The 19,226-nt window shown below is 35.4% G+C and overlaps 1 protein-coding gene across 1 annotated transcript in view; it reads left to right on the top strand.

Moving 5' to 3' along the window:
• The first annotated feature begins 15,256 nt into the window (after window positions 1-15,256).
• uxs1 (UDP-glucuronate decarboxylase 1) overlaps window positions 15,257-19,226 on the top strand; it is a 72,747-nt gene continuing 68,777 nt past the window's right edge. Inside the window, exon 1 of the mRNA XM_051118482.1 lies at window positions 15,257-16,032. Coding sequence (XP_050974439.1) covers window positions 15,945-16,032 — 88 coding nt within the window. The 5' untranslated portion in view covers window positions 15,257-15,944. The remainder of the gene's footprint in view (window positions 16,033-19,226) is intronic.

A 19,226-nucleotide genomic window follows, 5' to 3' on the forward strand; every position in this document is an offset into this window, starting at 1 on the left:
CAATCTTATAATATTACTACCCTGTAATATAACCGACTGTTTTTGTAACTCCTGTGTGTTTTTAACATAAACTCGTGTGTATTTGAGTTTGAGAGTTCACGTAAATGAAAGATATCTTTAGTTTAGTACTCACATGCCGTGTACAGCTGCTTTCTATACTCTATATCAGAAGTCTAAACTAATATGGTTTAAAAAGCATGATTTCAGCACGATAGATGTGATAATCAAAACTAAACTGATGTTTTGTAGCAAAGTATCTGAGCTACAAGCTGTAAAGGCACAGCCCTGTTCTGGAAAAGGGGGCGGGGAGCAGCAGCTCATATGCATTTAAAGGGGTCCTATTATGCTTTTTCACTTTTTGAAGTTTAGTCACTGTGTGGTATGTATGTTTGGAAAAAAAAAAATAATTACAAAGTAACAAATCTCAAAGTCCACTCCAAAGGGAGATATTTCATTGTTAAAAAATCCCTTATTATGATGTCACAACACGGCCGATTAGAATATCATTGAAATAAATCCCACCTATGGAAATTCTAATAGTTGGGGGTGGGTAGGGACGAGGTGGGGGATTAGCCTAACTTTAGTGATGCAACACGGTGAGCCGCTTCTGGGACGCTTCAACGAGCCACAGCATGGCTGGTATAAACACAAGCATTGACCAGCGTGACCGCGATCACCTCCGGTGGACGTGTCAGGGCCAGTAACACGCCACAGACGTGTGCAGTATGGAGGGTCAAAACACATGCTGAGGTGCAGCTGGTGAAAACACAAGCATTGACTAGAGTGGCCGTGATCAGCTCTGGTGGCCGTGTCAGAGCCCTAATGCGCCATAGACATGTACAGTGTGTGGTAAGAGATTTATTCATCATACAGTGTAGACAGCTTCATTTATAACGTGAGTGTTTTTTAAAATGCGTAAACTTGCACTGGTCTAGGCTAATCAGTGATGATGTTCTTTGCTTGTTTTCTGTAGCTGCTTTTTTAATAACTAAGGAAATGTAAGCATTATAATTGTAGCTTAGAATGTTTTTATTCAATTGTTGTCATTTTAAATACAAATTAAGTCATATTAAAACATTAGGTTGCTTTTAGCCTTATGCTGGAGCTGGTTTTGGGCAATGAAACTAAGTATGTAAATAATAAAATAAATTAGCACGATAATATCATGTATCTGCGATCTCGCAGGCTGAGGATAGGACCCAACATTACTGTAACGTCAACTATACCTTAATATGTCCTTAACCATAACGGAGCAGATAGAACAGGGGGCAAGGGGTGTGGCAGTACTGAAACACCATCTCAGCTGTTCGCCAATCACAACACACTGGGACAGCTAACCAATCACAACACATTTCGTTTTTCAGAAGGCAGGCCTTCATCAAACCTGGAACTAATCGAGCCATTTGTGCCAGGCTGGGGCGTAAGGTATTGTAATAATGTAAATTATGTAAAAAATGATGCGTTTTTTGAACCACCAAGCATGAGAGCATGTTCTAGTACACCCCCAAAACAAAATCAAGACATTGTAAAAGAGCATAATAGGACCCCTTTAAAGCGACATCCACAAAAACTGTTTCTGATTCCACTCAAAATAGGCATTTTCAAAATGATATAATAAATGATATGTGGGGTATTTTGAGCTGGAACTTCACAGACACATTCTAGGGACACCTGAGACTTATATTACATATTGTAAAAAGGAGCATAGGTCTCCTTTAAGTCATGATAAAAGGGCTCTAAGACTTGTAGAAGCAAGCTAGAATGGCATGGTCTTTTTATCTTTTGTTAAACTATCAGTTAGGTTTAGGGTAGGGTTTATTGTAAGTGGTATGTTATTTTCAAAATTTGATAAGGCATGAAATTTTTAGTGTCACTTGCTGTGCACAATTTCTGAACTGCTTCAGTACAACAACCAGTGTAATAAAACATTGTCAGATTTGTGTTCTTCTGCTTTGTAAAATACAGAACAGGGTCTAGTGAGTTTGCCACTCACTAGACATTTCACTTTAAAAGTGACGTAAAATGTGCAACATGCAATGTAGAGACTTTTCCAATGAACCTGGAGTGAACTTTGTTAAAGATTGTGCTTTACTTTTTAAATTAAATAAATAGAGATTGCTAAAATCAGAGCAAAAAGAGATGCTGTTTATAGCCAGTGTTTTCAGGAGTTTCTAGACAACTTGAGCCCTTCCAAAAAAAAAGTTGTGCTTTTATCATTAGCAGTTGCTACATGGTTCATTAACAAAGTGGTGTCCTCAAAAGCCTCCAGCAGATGGGTTTGGGACTAAACAGTGATTAATGTCCTTAAGCGAGTGTTAATGGATCACCAAGAAAGCCAAGCTCTGTGGTACATGATTAGAGAGTTTGCTTTCATTCTACTGCAATGTATCATCTGTTTCAAGACTTTAAAGTCTGTATTTTCATGATTAAAAGAGTTCTCAGCATCTCCTGCACTAAGCATCCTGTTTTTAAGATGTTTTAAAGGTGACGTATCAAGAAAATTAGACTTTTTCCATATTTAAGTGCTATAATCAGGTCCTCGGTGCATCCACCAACCCAGAAAACATGAAAGAGAACAACCCAGTAATTTTTTTGTTTGTTTTGCTTTGGTAAGCCTTTCTCTGCAAGCTTGTGAAAAAACAAGCTGCTCAGATTTCACTTTCACAGATATAACCAACTGTTTTTGTTTCTCATGTGTGTTTTTAACATTAACTTGTGTGAATTTGACAGTTTAAGCACATTTAAGACATGAAAGAGAACTTAGTTTAGTACTCACATGCTGAGGGACAGATGCTAGACGTGATACTCAAAACCAAACAGATGTTTTTTAGCGAAGTATCTGAGCTACGAGCTGTAAAGGCACAGCGCTGTTCTGGAAAAGTGGGAAGGGGAGCAGCAGTTCATTTGCATTTAAAGAGACATGCATGAAAACAGAGTGTTTCTGCTTCCACTCAAAAAATGGGCATTTTCAAAATAATATAATAAATGATCTGTGGGGTATTTTGAGCAGAAACTTCACAGACACATTTTGGGGACACCTAAGACTATATTACATATCGTAAAAAGGGGCGTAATAGGTCTGCTTTAAAGCATTTAGGACACTGACTTTTTTTCTCTTCTCTTTCTCTTCTGGGCTATCGAAAACAATTGGTGCAGCAATAGCAGTTTAAGACAGCTGATGACAATGACCTGTACACCATAAGCAGATATATTAAAAAGGTTATCTAAGGCATTTTTTTAATATGCAACTTAAAATACAGGAGCTTGATTGTAAGGTAATGAGTAATTATTCACACTAGACAAAAGATGGACAGATGGTTAGACAGACAGACCTCAAGGATTTGGAAGTCTGTGGATCATTTAGATGGACATTTTTTAAATTGAGATAATTATGCAGCACTTCTCACATCTCTCCCTGTTTGGCTCAGTTGTTTTTGTTCTTTTGATAGAGAAGATCATAGGTTGATTTTGTTTGAAGAGGCATAGGTCAGCCTTGTCCAGATACATAATACCGACAGATTCTTGTGACTTTCATCTTCTTATGAATGCACTGGGTGTGCAAATTAGATTCCTGTAGTGGTGTAAAGAAATGCCATCTCGTTTCGACCTGTGCCACAAACCTCTAGCACAGCATTTAAAAAATATTGGAATTACTAAGTATATCAAAACCGGAGATATTAAAACTGTAAGCAATTCACCCAAATATAAAAGGTGTTTGAAACAGAACGAATCATGATTAATTAGCAAGCTCTTGAAATGAATACTTTACGTCAAGTGAACCTTATTGAAATATCTCCCAACCTTTTGTGCAATACATTCACTTCATCCGTGTCTAATATTATTAAATGTTTACCTACAATTTTCTTTAGAATTTTCACATTTTCAGCTTGAACTGTTATGAATCACATACATGGGCAGTTTATAAAAAATAAAGACTTTCTTTGACAGTCATGTATCTAAGCTTAACTGGGAGCCTCAAATGTGCCAAACAATGTCTGAAGGAAAGCTTTTCTTCCTTTCTTTTTCATCTCAGAATGTTATAGCATTCTCCTGAGCTGACTTCACCTGAATCTGCATGATGAAAGCACTTTTTCGTAACTTTCTTTGTGTGGAAACTTGGCAAATGTACAAAAATCCTAAAAATGCTTTGCCATAACCGTTGAAGAGTGATACAGGTTCTGTTGTATGTTGTTAGACAGCCAAGTTATGGCTGCTCTGTGCCTTCTCAAAAATCAGTTATGCAATGCTGCATAAAAGCCAGACTAAATTATGCCAGCTGTAATCCGCCTTAGCCCCTAGTAATCACAATATATAGTTGTAATTGCTGTGTAAATGCATTTATGCCACCTCTAAGCAGCAATAAACAGTGTAAAGACACTTAAATGCTTCACTTATAAGTGCTTCTGTGCCACCTGTGCAGTGTCAATTTGGCATTATAAGAATCTAAAATATTTAGTTAAACCATAACCATTACCAAAGCAGTATATGCACATAGTAAAGAAAATGATCTGGTTAAAGGAGAAGTTCACTTCCAGAACAAAAATTTACAGATAATTTACTCACCCCCTTGTCATCCAAGATGTTCATTTCTTTCTTTCTTCAGTCGTAAAGAAATTATGGTTTTTGAGGAAAGCATTTTAGGATTTTTCTCCATATAGTGGACTTCTATGGTGCCCCCGAGTTTGAACTTCCAAAATGCAGTTTAAATGCAGCTTCAAAGGGCTCTAAATGATCCCAGCCAAGGAAGAGGGGTCATATCTAGCAAAACAATCAGTTATTTTCTAAAAAAAAACATTTATAATGTATATACTTTTTAACCTCAAATGCTTGTCTTGTCTAGTCCTGTGTTGTGCATGTGTACTCTGTGCATCTCTGGGTCAATACAGTTAGGGTATGTCGAAAAACACCCATCTCATTTTCTCCTTCAACTTCAAAATCGTTCTACATCACTGTTTTACTTTTTTTTTTTTTGTAAAGGGCGTTTGACCTTCTTTGAAGGTTTAATTTGTAAACACTGGGTCGGTACTTCTGCAGCGATGTAGGACGATTTTGAAGTTGAGGGAGGAAATGAGATGGGAGTTTTTCAACATACCCTAACTGTATTGAACCGGAATACACAGAGTTCACGCAGAGCTAGACCAAGACAATTGTTTGCGGTTAAAAAGTATTTGTAAATTTTTTTAGAAACCAACCAATCATGTCACTAGAATTGACCCTTCTTCCTTAGCTGGGATCATTTAGAGCCCTTTGAGGCTGCATTTAAACTGCATTTTGGAAGTTCAAATTAGGGGCACCATAGAAGTCCATTATATGGAGGGAAATGCTGAAATGTTTTCCTCAAAAAACATAATTTCTTTATGACTGAAGACAGAAAGACATGAACATCTTGGATAAAAAGGGGGTGAGTACATTAGCTGTAAATTTTGGTTCTGGAGATGAACTTCTCATTTAAGTAAAAGAAGGATGAATCCCCTGCAAGCCAAGAGACAAACTGTTTAACAGCAAAAATGATCTATTTTAGTGAATTTGAATAGGCCTACAGCAAAACAAAGCAGCACAAAATACCCTAACAAAGCAGCACAAAATACCCTACTTAACTAATAAATTAAATTCTTCATAGTTCTTGCATTGACGACAATTATGTAATTTCTGAAAGAAATTGCTGATGGCAGTGTAAAAACATCGCATTTCCTGCACATCATCTGAAGTGACCTTTTTCCTGCCCTGCCACATTTCATTCCTCTTTGCGCATTTCACTGACATCACAATTTTGAATGTAACGGCATATCTTACATGGAGCAACAGAAACGTGCCTGAGGCCAAAAACAAAAACATCCAGAAACCTGGTAAAAAATAAAAAATGCTAATTTGATGTATAAATGAATCAACTTTCGAAGTTCATAAACAAGTATGATTTTAATGTGAAACTCTAGACTTTCTAATGACTAATGATAATACAAAACAGTTGCTTCAGTTCACACTGCATGCTCACAACAGTGTGCCTCCTACGCAACCTACAATCAACACATCATATCCACTTCTCATCTTCATCACTCATAATGATTTTGTGTTGCTTCAGGGCAATTTGGTGCATAGAGTGTTACTACACCGAAGTTGTAAATTTGATTTATAGGTCTGCGAAAGAATGCAGCATTAACAGAAACATGAGTTTCAGATCAAATTCTCTGAGAAATGTACAGATTGCAGCAGCATGCATGGTACAAATGCCAGTATTGACGCACAGACTGACTCACACCCAAAAGGAAAAAAAAAACAGATAACGTTGGACAGGTGTGAGTTTGACGTATGTCATTAGTACGTTCTCGTACAAAATCAGCACACCAGGAATATGTTTCTTGAGGAGTATGAGTAGTGTATTTAGAAACAAAGGTTTCTAAATACACTAGAATAATGGCTGCTGAATATGGGGATTTGCCATAACAAGTGCAAATCACTCCATAAAAAGGGTCAAATCTGGAAATATCTGGCCATGGTACATAGCTGTGCAATTTCAAGTTTTCCGGATACATGTGGAAAACATCTATGCTATGTTACACAGAACAGTATATTTCCATAAAAAAAACAGATACTTGGTATACACAGACATACAGTATACAGCTGGTTGTGAGGATTGATGGCTGTCAGGTGTGAAAACCTTTCATATGTTAATGACCAGCAATCAAGGTGCTTACTGTGTTCTCAGATGAAAAGAGGTGTGAGTCAGGGAAGCTCAAGAACAGCCTCAAAATAGTCTTAAAGTGATAGATCACCCAAAAACACCCAAAATTCTGACATGAATTACTCACTCTCATGTTGTTCCAAACCCGTAAGATCTTCGTTCATCTTTGGAACACAAATTAAGATATTTTTGATGAAATCTGAGAGCTTTCTGACCCTGCATATACAGCAACGCAACTGAAACATTCAAGGCCCAGAAAGATAGTAATGTAATTGGTAAAATAGTCCATGTGACATCAGTGGTACTCTCATGAACACATGTCAAAGACTGACACGGAAGAGAAGTAACTGTTGAATAATGTTGTTATTTTTGTTTTCTTTGCACACAAGTATTCTTGTAGCTTCATAAAATTAATGCTGAACCACTGATGTCACATGGACTATTTTATTCATGTCACCAATGGGTGCGGTTATGGATACATCAGATGTGAAAGACTAGTGGGATATCTAACTTGTAGAGCCTCTTACTGTATTATCAACACTAGGAAGACAGCAGTGTTGATAGACAAGAGTAATCGACAACTACTAAATGAATACCATGAACTTTACCATGTCAATTTCACACTGAATAGCTTATCATCCTTACATGATTGTTAAAGTTAACTTACATTTTCATAAACCTTAATCTGTGCTCTAAAAACTGACATATTGCATGACTTTGTGTCATGCAAGGTCACTGTAAAATCTAGAGAAATGTTAGAGGTGGTCAGTGGGGTACAGTTGAGACACACTGTATCATTTATTTATGATGTTTACTGTTATTATGTTTATTATTGTTTGCATTTGATCTGTTTTATTATTGCTGTTTGCAATTGTTCAATGTTTTTTACTGTTTTACTGTTTACTGTACTCAGCTTTTCAACTGTTACTATTAAAATTATGAACTTAAATATTGTATCGCTGTTTGCTATTATTGTACAATGTTTTACAAATGAACTACTTTTAACAAACAAATAATCAAATAAAATACTGAATGGAAATAAAAACTGTTAAATTCTCATTTTTAAAGGTATTTTACATTTGCATTGAATTGGTTAGGCAGCTTTATAGCATTACAGATGGGCGTCTCAACTGTACTCGGGTACTGTTCCAACTGTACCCAACAGCTTCTTGTGTTCATGATCTAATTGTGGCAAATATGACCTACTCATGGATGTTAATAATCATTAATATTTTAGTAGACAAGAAAAGGAAATGTCATATGAAAGATCACTTCTTTTCAGTCCCTAGTTTTAGTGTGGTAACGGAAAAAGCACAAAGTGTACCAACTGTATCAGATCTACCCTAAGTGATTCAGTTGGGTGTTGCTATGGCAGAGTTATGTTATCTCACGAAAAGATAAACTGGATCTTATAAGGTGAAGAACCTTGTTATGCCTCAAACAAATAAATGAAAGACTATTTGTTCTTAACTGAACAGCTATATAACATCTAATGTAAATTAGACAATCATATACTAATAATATAAACAATGCCAAGGTCTCTAGAAGAGGTTTGGATAAGTGATACTTTCATTCTCTGTGGTTGAGTAAGCAGTGACTTCTTGCACTGGTTGTGCTGGTAACAATGCAGTGGGAAAGGGAGCAGGAATCCATTTCAACAGCTTTGAACATGAAGCGCTGTAGGACACTAATCTCCTGGAGCACTACAGGGTCCTAAAAGCTGGAACACACAGATGAGGCCCTGAAGTAGGTGCAGAAGGTCTTTAATCTGGAACACACAAGTACCTTGAAGTTAAGGGATGCTTGAAAGTATTATCAATGCATTTCTTTTCCCAGCCACAGCTCATGGCAATGTTACGAACACATTAAGTCTAAACATGATGCAAAAGATTGAACTGTCATGCATGCATTAATTTGTCTGTTAACAGCTGAGTTTGCGTAAGATGTTACTACACATAGCTGTCGTTGACAATATTTAATTCTTTGAATAAGTATAGAATGATTGTGTTGTAGTTTGTACCAGGTTTTTAAGGTTTGGAAGCATAGTTAGAAAAGGTTTTGGATAGATCTTTGTGATCTCTCTTTGTTTCACCCACTGCTGCTGCATCCGGAGGTCATAAGGGATTTTTATGGCGGTCACAGGCCGAAACCTTAGGGATCAGTCTCAAGGTGGGTGAAGGGAAGAAACTGCATGTGGGCAAATGGGAAGTCCTGTCCTTCCCTGTCTTCTTCTTGCCCTCTAAGAAGCATCTGGCCATTGTCCAAGCATCTTTATCTGATGGCACTGAACAGTTTGTTTGTTAGTTCACCAAGAAACCTTTGTCCACTATTGTGGTTAGAGAGAGGCCCTGCCATAAAATAAGCCCTGGAATGTGCTGTTCTTTGGTTTCTCAGCACTTCTGTGCATTTGAACCCTTTCCAACAGTGACTGTATGATTTTGAGATCCATCTTTTCACACTGAGGACAACTGAGGGACTCATATGCAACCATTACTGAAGGTGCTCAAATGCTCACTGATGCTTTAGAAGGAAAAACAATGGGGTGTAAACTTGTGAACAGAATGAAGATGTGTACATTTTTTCTCTAAATTTCATTTAGTACTGCCCTTCAGAAGCTACAGAAGAAACCTAAATGTTTCCCAAAAGACAAATAAGTTAAATTTACCCTGATCTTCCAATTTTAAAAAGTTTTAACCAGACCCTTAAAGGGGTCATCGGTATGACGTCATACCGACAGAGGGCACTCCCACCATAGTTGACTGACATGAGCATTTTACCTTAGATCAGTTGTAACAGTCCGCCCTCTTTGTTTCGATGCCGGAGCAGGGATGTAAGTTAGACAAGAATATCTCCGTTTGAGCAATTGAGGTGTTGTGTTGCTGGATCTAATAATGAACGTAGTGGTCGTCATTTACTCCCGACATCTGAGCCGCTGAAGATGCAGTGGATTACGGTTGTTTGTGAAGGGAATGCGCCTCCCGATCTACATATATCCGTATATGTTCGCACTAATCATTCGTGATCCAGCTTCACTTACAGCAGAAGTGAGTATAAGGGTTTTTTTTTATGAATCTTTGCGATCGCCTTTCCTAATAATGTGCTAGTTAGCAAGTTTAGTGGCTAAACGCGGCTAAATGCTGCTAATGTAAACAGGCTCGTCTCTCCACAGAGAGAAGAGAGGGGCGGGGTGAGCAGAGCTCATTTGCATTTAAAGCAGCCTTGACCAGAATGAGACGATTTTTGCAGAGCTGATTTTGGCAAGGTAAAAAGGGTGTTGTTTTACACAACCCTTGAGAATTTTTAAACAAAGTATATTATAGACTTTTCATTAAGACCCTAAAAAATCATATCAACTTGTGGAAAATGGGCATCCGATGACCCCTTTAATGCATTGTGTTTCCTTCTGGAGCATCAGTGAGCGTTTGAACCTTCTGTAATAGTTGCATACGAGTCCCTCAGTTGTCCTCAGTGTGAAAAGATGGACCTCAAAACATACAGTCATTGTTGGAAAGTGTTGAAATATACTTTTTTGTGGGACTTGAAGGATTTTTCTGAAGAACAGCGAGCAGTTTAACTGTTCAGGACAAACAAGGGACTCATGAACACCTATCACTAAACAATAAAAAAATATATATACTATATGTAAACATCTTTTTATATGAAATATCTTATTCAGGTCAGTATTAAAAAATAACATGCATTTTGTATGATCCCTCTTATTTTGGTAAAATAATTAACATTTTGCATATTCTGCAAGATGTATGTAAACGTTTGATCTCAGCTGTATACACTGGTCCATATACATCTCTTTTCATGCAGTGGATTGGATTGTAAGTATTTCAAGTATTAATAATAAATTGCAACATTTTAATGTATTTTATTGTATTTTTGACCAGACCTGCTAAGACATATCAAAACATCTTTCTTCCATTCTCTTGCACCATGAGAAGTTTGGCGAGATGAGGGGCAAACAAGCGTTTCAGTTTGTTCTTCTTGAAAGTCTTTTAGTCACACTAGCGTTCTGCTGAGTTGCTTTTCGCTGAGGATTAAAGGACTGAATCACAGTCACGTCAGAAATAGCTCTACTTGGCTTTTCCTTCACTATGTGTATGTGTATGTGTTTGTTAGAGTGTATTAGTGCACAGTGTACATTTTCTATAAGCTGTCTGGGCGCCTTTCTCAGCCTGTTCCTGTGTCATTAGACGAAACCACTTTTTTTTAGCACTGAAGTGTATTATCTTCAGTTATAATGGTTTCTGCTTGTCATTCTGTTGGTTTGAGGTGAATTGCTCACCTTGCTGCCATGCTTATTTGTTCTGTTCACACCTTCCGGATGTTTTTTTAGGTCAATCCTATTGTCAATGATTTTTCAGTAGCCTATTCTCTAGAAATCGTGCATGCCACTTCAATATATTATTACAGCCACTTCAACAAATTCAACTTCAACAGAATAAAATGGACTTCACTACTGCATATAAATAAACATGCTGTCCACCCATATGAGAAATTGTGCTTTTTGTGCTGCAAAGAATTTGCAAGCTAAAGGAATAGTTCACCCAAAAAAATGTAAATTTGCTTAAAATGTATTCACCCTCAGGACATCCAAGATGTAGATGAGTTTGTTTCTTCATCGGAACAGATTTGGAGAAATTTAGCATTACATCACTTGTTTTGCAAGGGATCCTCTGCAGTGAATGCTGCAGATTATCCACATGACTCCAGTCCATCAATGAACATCTTGTGGAGCAAAAAGCTTCGTGTTTATAATAAACAAATCCCTAAGGTGTTTTTACTAAACTGTCAATTCATGCCAAAATAGTCTATAATCCATAATAAAGATTCCTCCAGCTAAAAAGTCCACCCCTGTTTTCCACTCACAACTTTTAGAACTGTTTTGGACTTTTTTTTACTTGAAAATGGTGCTTGGTCTTTGCTTATGTTTCTACTGATGCAGACGAAACTACTTATTGATTTAGCCAGAAGCAGCGATTTAAACTGGAATGGACTTTGGAGTCATATTGATTGCTTATGGATTGTTATGTTTTTTTTATCAGCTGTTTAAACTGATTATTCTGACAACAAATCCTGTCACCATTTTTTATTGTCAGTATCTTGTTTTACACAGAAATATGTAGAATTATATAAGTAAAATGGTTCATAAACATATGACAGATGCAAATGGAGACTATTGGAAAGTTAAGCAATTTATAAACAAATGTTTTAATTGCCAAGTATTAGGGTTAGCAGTTCATTTAACGAACTTAAAATACTGTATGATTGCTTTTTCATCTCCATCCTGCATGTTACTCTAGTTCAGTTTCATTCATTTCATTTTTGTCATTTCTAATAAAGGCAACCAAGTGGCTACGCATTCCTTCAAGACTCTTGCATGAACAATTTCAAAAATCCATGTAATATGGATAGGGTAGTGCATTAGTGAAAAAAATGAATCAACACAGTCATACTGAAAGTTACATATCACCAGGATATTTGATGTTGAAAGGTTGTCCAGCAGTTAGAGGAGCTGTGTTTAATTAATTTAATACGATATAAAGTGCTTAACCAAGCTGAGATTAACCAATGCACAAATGAATTTCATCCCTCATAATCTCATAGACTTAATTAGTCATACTGTGTGCCATGGATTTCTGAGAATACAGAGCAAACATGGTTATTTATAACCTGTTTTAATGCGAGACTATCATTTTCAGCTTCAGATTCAGGTTTCAGAACTTGTTCACCTATAATTTTCAGTCAGTTTTCATACTTAATAATCTATCTATCTATCATTAATATTTGAATTAAAGTCAGTAGTGCATTCAGTCCTGACAATTTACTAAACCCGTCACCTTCTCTAAAGAAAAGAAAACTTTCTAAAGTGCTATTTTTTTATATTTTTAGCTGTCTGTTATTGCATCACAGCATAGAGCCTTAAGGGCAAAAGGTGCAGAGTGAATCACTGTCCTGACAGGACCAGGATAAGGTGATACAGCATGTGTTACTCACAATCGAGATGAAGCAAACACTGATTTATTGATTTCAAAATGTCAAAAACTAAGATTGATAATATTGAGCTTGGAGAGCTTAAAGGATTAGTTCACTTCCAGAATAAAAACTTCCTGATAATGCACTCACCCCCATGTCATCCAAGATGTTCATGTCTTTTTTCTTCAGCTGAAAAGAAATGAAGGTTTTTGAGGAAAACATTTCAGGATTTTTCTCCATATAGCGGACTTCAATAGGGATCAGTGGGTTGAAGGTCAAAATTGCAGTTTCAGTGCAGCTTCAAAGGGCTCTTCACAATCCCAGCCAAGGAATAAGGGTCTTATCTTTTTAAACTATTGGTCATTTTCTAACAAAAAATAAAAATGTATATACTTTTAATACTCATCTTGCACTAGCTCTGCAATGCACAACATATGTAATCACGGTGGAAAGGTCACATGCAGTTTATTCTCCATCTGTGTACTCCAGTTCAAAAATGTTGGGTAGGGCAATAAACTTTGTAAAGGGTGTTTGACTTTCTTTGCTTGTTAGTTTTGTAAACACTGGGTGAGTACTTCTGCCTACGTCACACATGACCTTTCCAACGTGACTACGTAATGTGTGAAGTCGAGCTAGTGCAAGACAAGCATTTGTGGTTAAAAAGTATATACATTTTTTTCTTTTCTTAGAAAATGACTGATTGTTTCACTAAGACCCTTATTCCTCGGCTGTGATCGTGCAGAGCCCTTTGAAGCTGCATTGAAACTGCAGTTTGGACCTTCAACCCACTGATCATCAACATCAAATCCACTATAAAGAAAAATCCTGGAATGTTTTCCTCAAAAACTTTAAATTCTTTTCGACTGAAGACATGGGGGTGAGTAAATTAGCAGGAAATTTTTATTCTGGAAGTGAACTAATCTTTTAAACTCTGCACAGAGTTAGCTGTTGTTATCAAATTTCCAAAAAACACAAAAACAAAAAAAGTTAAAATAATTTAGAATTTATGTTAGCATAAAGCAAAACATGGTGTTGCTGAAAATAGGTAGTGAAATAAACTCAGGATCCTCCTGGTAATCCATAAATCGATCAACAATATTGTCAATAACTAAAGATAAAACACCTTGTAAATCTCATCAGAGGAAGTGGACGTATATTGAAATTTATTCCTGTAATGGAATAAATGTAAATTGCAATTTATTTCTGCACTGCAATCCTAAATTTCCAGCATCATTACTCCAATTTCCAGTGTCACATGATCCTTCAGAGATCATTCTAGTAAGCTGATTTGCTGCTCAATTATTATTGGTATACTCGCTTATTATTATTATTCTTATTATTAGCAATAGTTTTTCATCTGTCTATCTATCTATCTATCTATCTATCTATCTATCTATCTATCTATCTATCATTTATCCATCTATCTATATCTATCTATCTATCTATCTATCTATCATTTATCCATCTATCTATATCTGTATATCTGTCTATCTATCTATCTATCTATCTATCTATCTATCTATCTATCTATCATTTATCCATCTATCTATCTATCCATCTATAAATTATCTATTTATCTATCTATCTATCTATCTATCTATCTATCTATCTATCTATCTATAATTTATCTATCTATCTATCTATCTATCTATCATTTATGCATCTATCTATTATCTATCTATCTATCTATCTATCTATCTATCTATCTATCTATCATTTATCCATCTATCTATCTATCTATCTATCTATCTATCTATCTATCTACCTATCTATCTATCTGTCTGTCTGTCTGTCAACATAACCTCCTAACTTACAAATATACATTTACATAAATATACAACAAATCAACAATAAACAACATTTATAGAATACTCTGCAAATATCTGAATACTAATGGTTTCCTCTGAGCATTGGCTGGATTGCATGCTCTTAACTCAATGGTTGTGGCTCTGAAATTATTCCTGCTCTGATATTATTCATGGACAGCAAGAAAAAAAGCCAAATGCAAATTCTAAAGCCAAAGGCAAATAAAGGAGGTGTGTCCAAATGGTCTTCCACTTGGTAATATGGCTAATACTAATTCGTTTTTAGCCCAGTGTTTGGTAAATCACACATGTGCAAAGCAGTATTTTTTTCTATGAATTAATTGTGCATTTATTTATTTATTTAAATACACAATTTTGGCAGAGTGTGGGGACATGTCCGACCTATAGGTCCTGCAACAAAAGTTGCCAGTTGAGAACTACCATGTAATGTAATGAATTACCTTAGGGAAACTGTGGTGCAAAATAAGAATGCACTCTTCCTTATCGAGAAGAAACATGATGCTGTTTTCATCTTAGTGCTGTCCAAAGACCAAGGAATAGTCAAATGAAGCTCAGAGGTATGAGTCAACGTGGAAAATCACTGAACTTTAACATCGCTCCACTCACGTTATTCATGAATGGGCCACTGTTCTCATGGTGAATAATTCTGTGCTTGATTACTTTCCTCTGACAACGCACAAGAAAGCATACTGATAAAGCCTGTGCCTTTTTATATTCGCGTATACCAGAAATAAAACACCAACATATTTGCACGAGCTCGTCACACAGTTTGCATCTATTTGAGCAGAAACCAAACGAGTTTTAATTTCTTGCTATCGCGGCAGGATGCGTAATCGATAACAGAAAGCATCGCTTGTGTTATCCTGCTCTGAGAGTCTGATGTGGAGTCGCTTTATTGCTCTATCGCTGAACTATTGATTGCTGACATTATATTATCGAAAAACTGCGATTGTTGAACCAGACAGAGGATTTAAACAGACAGCCGTGATATTGCGCCATATTACAGTTAGTTATTTAGCATCTTTAGCTGCAGGTCTACAGTCATGACGCTACATGGCTAACTGACCTCAGAGAAATAACTGCCAGCCAAAATGCCGTTTTACTTTCTTTAACCGATGACCTGGATTCACCCGGATGCTTGCCGAGGATAAACACGTTGGACTACTTAAGCTGCCAGACATTGTTTTGGCAAAGAAATTGTTTTGAGAAGAAGTTAGCCTGGTTAGCTTTGGGCAGTCGTTAACGTACAGCAGCTGGTTATACAGTAACTTTCGTGTTTCAGCACTTTCGTCGTTTATAAGTCCGTTATCGTTTATTTTTTGGGTAGTGTGATAGCGAGGTGTTTTATTAGGAAGCAGCAGGCTTGAATCTCATGTCAGCTGTGTGAGTGTGTGATAGACGAGAGTGAGATGCAGTGGTGGTGAGGAAGAGCTCAATGCCGTGTGTGCTGGAGGATGATGCGGATGAGCTGGATGATCACAGTCATTAACAGAAGAATGATGAAGATCCTGATCGCCCTCGCTCTCATTGCCTACATCGCCTGTGAGTATAAAACACTGACTGACACATTGGCATGAAACCTAACCAGCTGTCTATCTATCTGCTGTACTTTGTTTCTGTGATAATGTTCAACTTGGTTCTAAGTAATGGGATTTAATAACATCCCAGAAAAGTCATGAATTTTAATAATGGAGCTTTATGGAAATTTATCTTGTGCACATACTCTCTCTCCCCCCTCCCTCAGATAAAGAACTGTGTCAGTACCATAGTTCAACTGGTAACAGATGGTAATACAATGGTGCCCCACTGTATGTATTTACCATGGTATTTTCATGGCACTTCAAATTATACCGTAGTATATGCCCAAAAACCTGTGCTATATCCTAAAATATTATGGAAATACCATGCAGGGTTTCCACAGTCACAGAAAACCTGGAAATATCAGGAAATATTCAAAGTGTCATCTTCAGGCCTTTAGAAATATAATAACAAGAATAATAACAATCATCTTTCATGAATGTTAATGTTAGAAAATTAACATTTAAATTATTCAGTTAGTTTGAAATTGCTATTTGTGAGTATAGTAAAGTGTTCTTTTAGTATCACTGAGATACTAATTATAGTTTTTATTAATATTTTGAATTTATTTTTTTTTTTGTATTTTCATTTTTGTCTTAGTTGTTTTATATATTTATAATTTATAATATAAGTATTACATTAAATAATTTGATATTATTATTATTATATACTGATTTTATATTTATAAGTTTTAGAAGTCTTAGTAATTTAGCATATTTATAATTTATAACTATAATTATTAAAATAAATGAATACATTTTATTTTATTATTTTTTATTATATATTGATTAGTACATTAAGTTTTAGAAGTTTTTGTAATTTTGCGTATTTATAATTTATCATATTAATTATTAAAGTAAATTAATACATTTTATTGATTTGATTATTATTTTATTATATATTGATTTTATATTTATTTTAGTACATTACATTTTAGAGGTTTTAGTAATTTTGCGTATTCATAATTTATCATTAACTGTTAAAGTAAATTAATACTTTTTTATTGACTTTATTATATATTAATTTTATATTTATTTTAGTACAAGTTTTAGAAGTTTTAGTAGTTGTGCGTATTGTGAATTGTGAATGAATACTATTTTATTGATTTATTATTATTTTTAATATATATTGATTTTATACGAATTTTAGTACATCAAGTTTAAGATTTTTTATTCATTTTGCAAGTTCATAATTTAAAGTAATAATTATGAAAGTAAATTAATACATTTTATTGATTTTATTATTATTTTATTATATATTGATTTTATATATATTTATTTTCATACATCAAGTTAAACAGAATGAAAATAAAAATTGTTTCTACCTAAAAAATAAAATAAAACATTAAGATATTAAGTAATTAATATAAGAAATTAAGTAATTAATATAAAATATTAAGTTATTTATTTATTTTTTTCAATAAGCTTTAACAGCTTTGAGCAGTCTCCCTCATTTGCATCCCCCAAAACTGGAATAATCATGAAAATGAATGTGTCAAAAAGTGTGAGAATCTGAACATGGCACTTTTGTGTTCTCTGTTTGTCTATCTCTGTTTGACCCCCCTGTGTCTATGCTGGTAAATGTCCTGGTGGCCAGGGGGAGTTTATAACATTTTAGCAGCTGTTACTGTTTTGGCAGTGTCATAATTACATGTTACTGGACTGTGCAACAGGCTTTGCATAAGTGTATTGATATGCCTTCAGCTGCTATGTATGATATAATGTATGATATTCAAAATGTGACCCATTTGCAGCTCATCCCTATTCTTTATCATTGAGGACATTGAACTCATTAAGTCCAGCACTTTAATTATATCTAAGGTGTTTAGTTAATGTGTGTTTGCTGTTGTTTGTCTGTTTGGCTCCCTGAGATTGAGAGAGTGTTGCTGTTAACCTATTTTTGGAACTGTAATATGAAATGGTCAACTTTGTGTTATGTGACAGCTCAAGGGCAGGAGCACATAAGCTTCCCTGTTCCACAATACCAATATTAATGCAGCAAAAACATTTTCCAATTATTTGTATGACCTTTGTCTAGCAGATCCACAATTAGAAAAGGAATCTGTCTTTATTAGCTCTTGTTGGAGGACAAACACAATACATAAAAAAAATGAGATTGGAACATTTCAGCGTGTGAAGAGGTTTCTTTATGAAATCAGTTCTGATTAGAAAGAGTGTTGTTTCCATTGTTTGGCCTGAGTAAATGTGTGATTATGTTGTGCGATAACCAAAGAAGCCATGTTAGAGCTCCTCTTTAGTAAAATTAGTAAATAAAAAAAAATAAAAAAATAAAAAAATATATATATATATATACACTGTGCAATGTATAATGTGCAATAGAATATGCAGAAATTGTGCCTGATATTATACGAAGAGTTTAGAGTTCTGTAACTCTATTTGTTGGCTGTATTCTATATTCAATGCACCATCCATCTAATGCACGTGTCTCACTAGCTGATTCCCCTTGTAAGTCTCATTTACATTGTCACTGAGCGCAGAGAGCTTTACCACCTGCAGCGTCTCCCTGCTTAGTTAATAGCTCTAAACACTAGAAATCAACTTCCGTTCTGTATAAAAATATCTGAGGCAGTCGCTGGCCTTTCATTCCTGTGACAGTGACCGGTGTCCGGTATAATTATTATCGGTCATAATGGTAATTATGGATTGATTGCGCCTGCAGAGCAGTCATTCAGCTCATTCCCTTCCCCCATGTATTACGCATTAACCTGAAAAGGTAGTCTGTTTGGGCCAGTTTATAATGGGTATCGGGCCCTAGCGTTTGTTTACTTGCATTAGCCTGCATTCATATTTGCATTAGTAAGTCATTACTCAGTATTCTTTGCTCATTAGATGCTCTTCTGTTGAAAAGACCTGTGTGAGAACAGACACGTTTGCAGATTATGCTTTGTGTAAAAGGCTATTCATCACACTGTTAATGTGATGCTGATAAGTGGAGCAGATTTTTTGAGAGATTATCCTGGAGTATTTTTTGATTGAAAAATCATCTTCTTTATAGGTTCTTTATAGGGGGGGTTGAAGAAAATAGGATGATTATTAAATGACTAAAATGTAACAAATTTGAAAATGAAAACAATACAGTGAAAAATGTATTTTTAACATGCAAATTGTTAAATTATTAAAATATTGCTCATGTGACAC

This window comes from Labeo rohita, chromosome 9 (genome assembly GCF_022985175.1).
Source record: "Labeo rohita strain BAU-BD-2019 chromosome 9, IGBB_LRoh.1.0, whole genome shotgun sequence".
Taxonomy (NCBI): domain Eukaryota; kingdom Metazoa; phylum Chordata; class Actinopteri; order Cypriniformes; family Cyprinidae; genus Labeo; species Labeo rohita.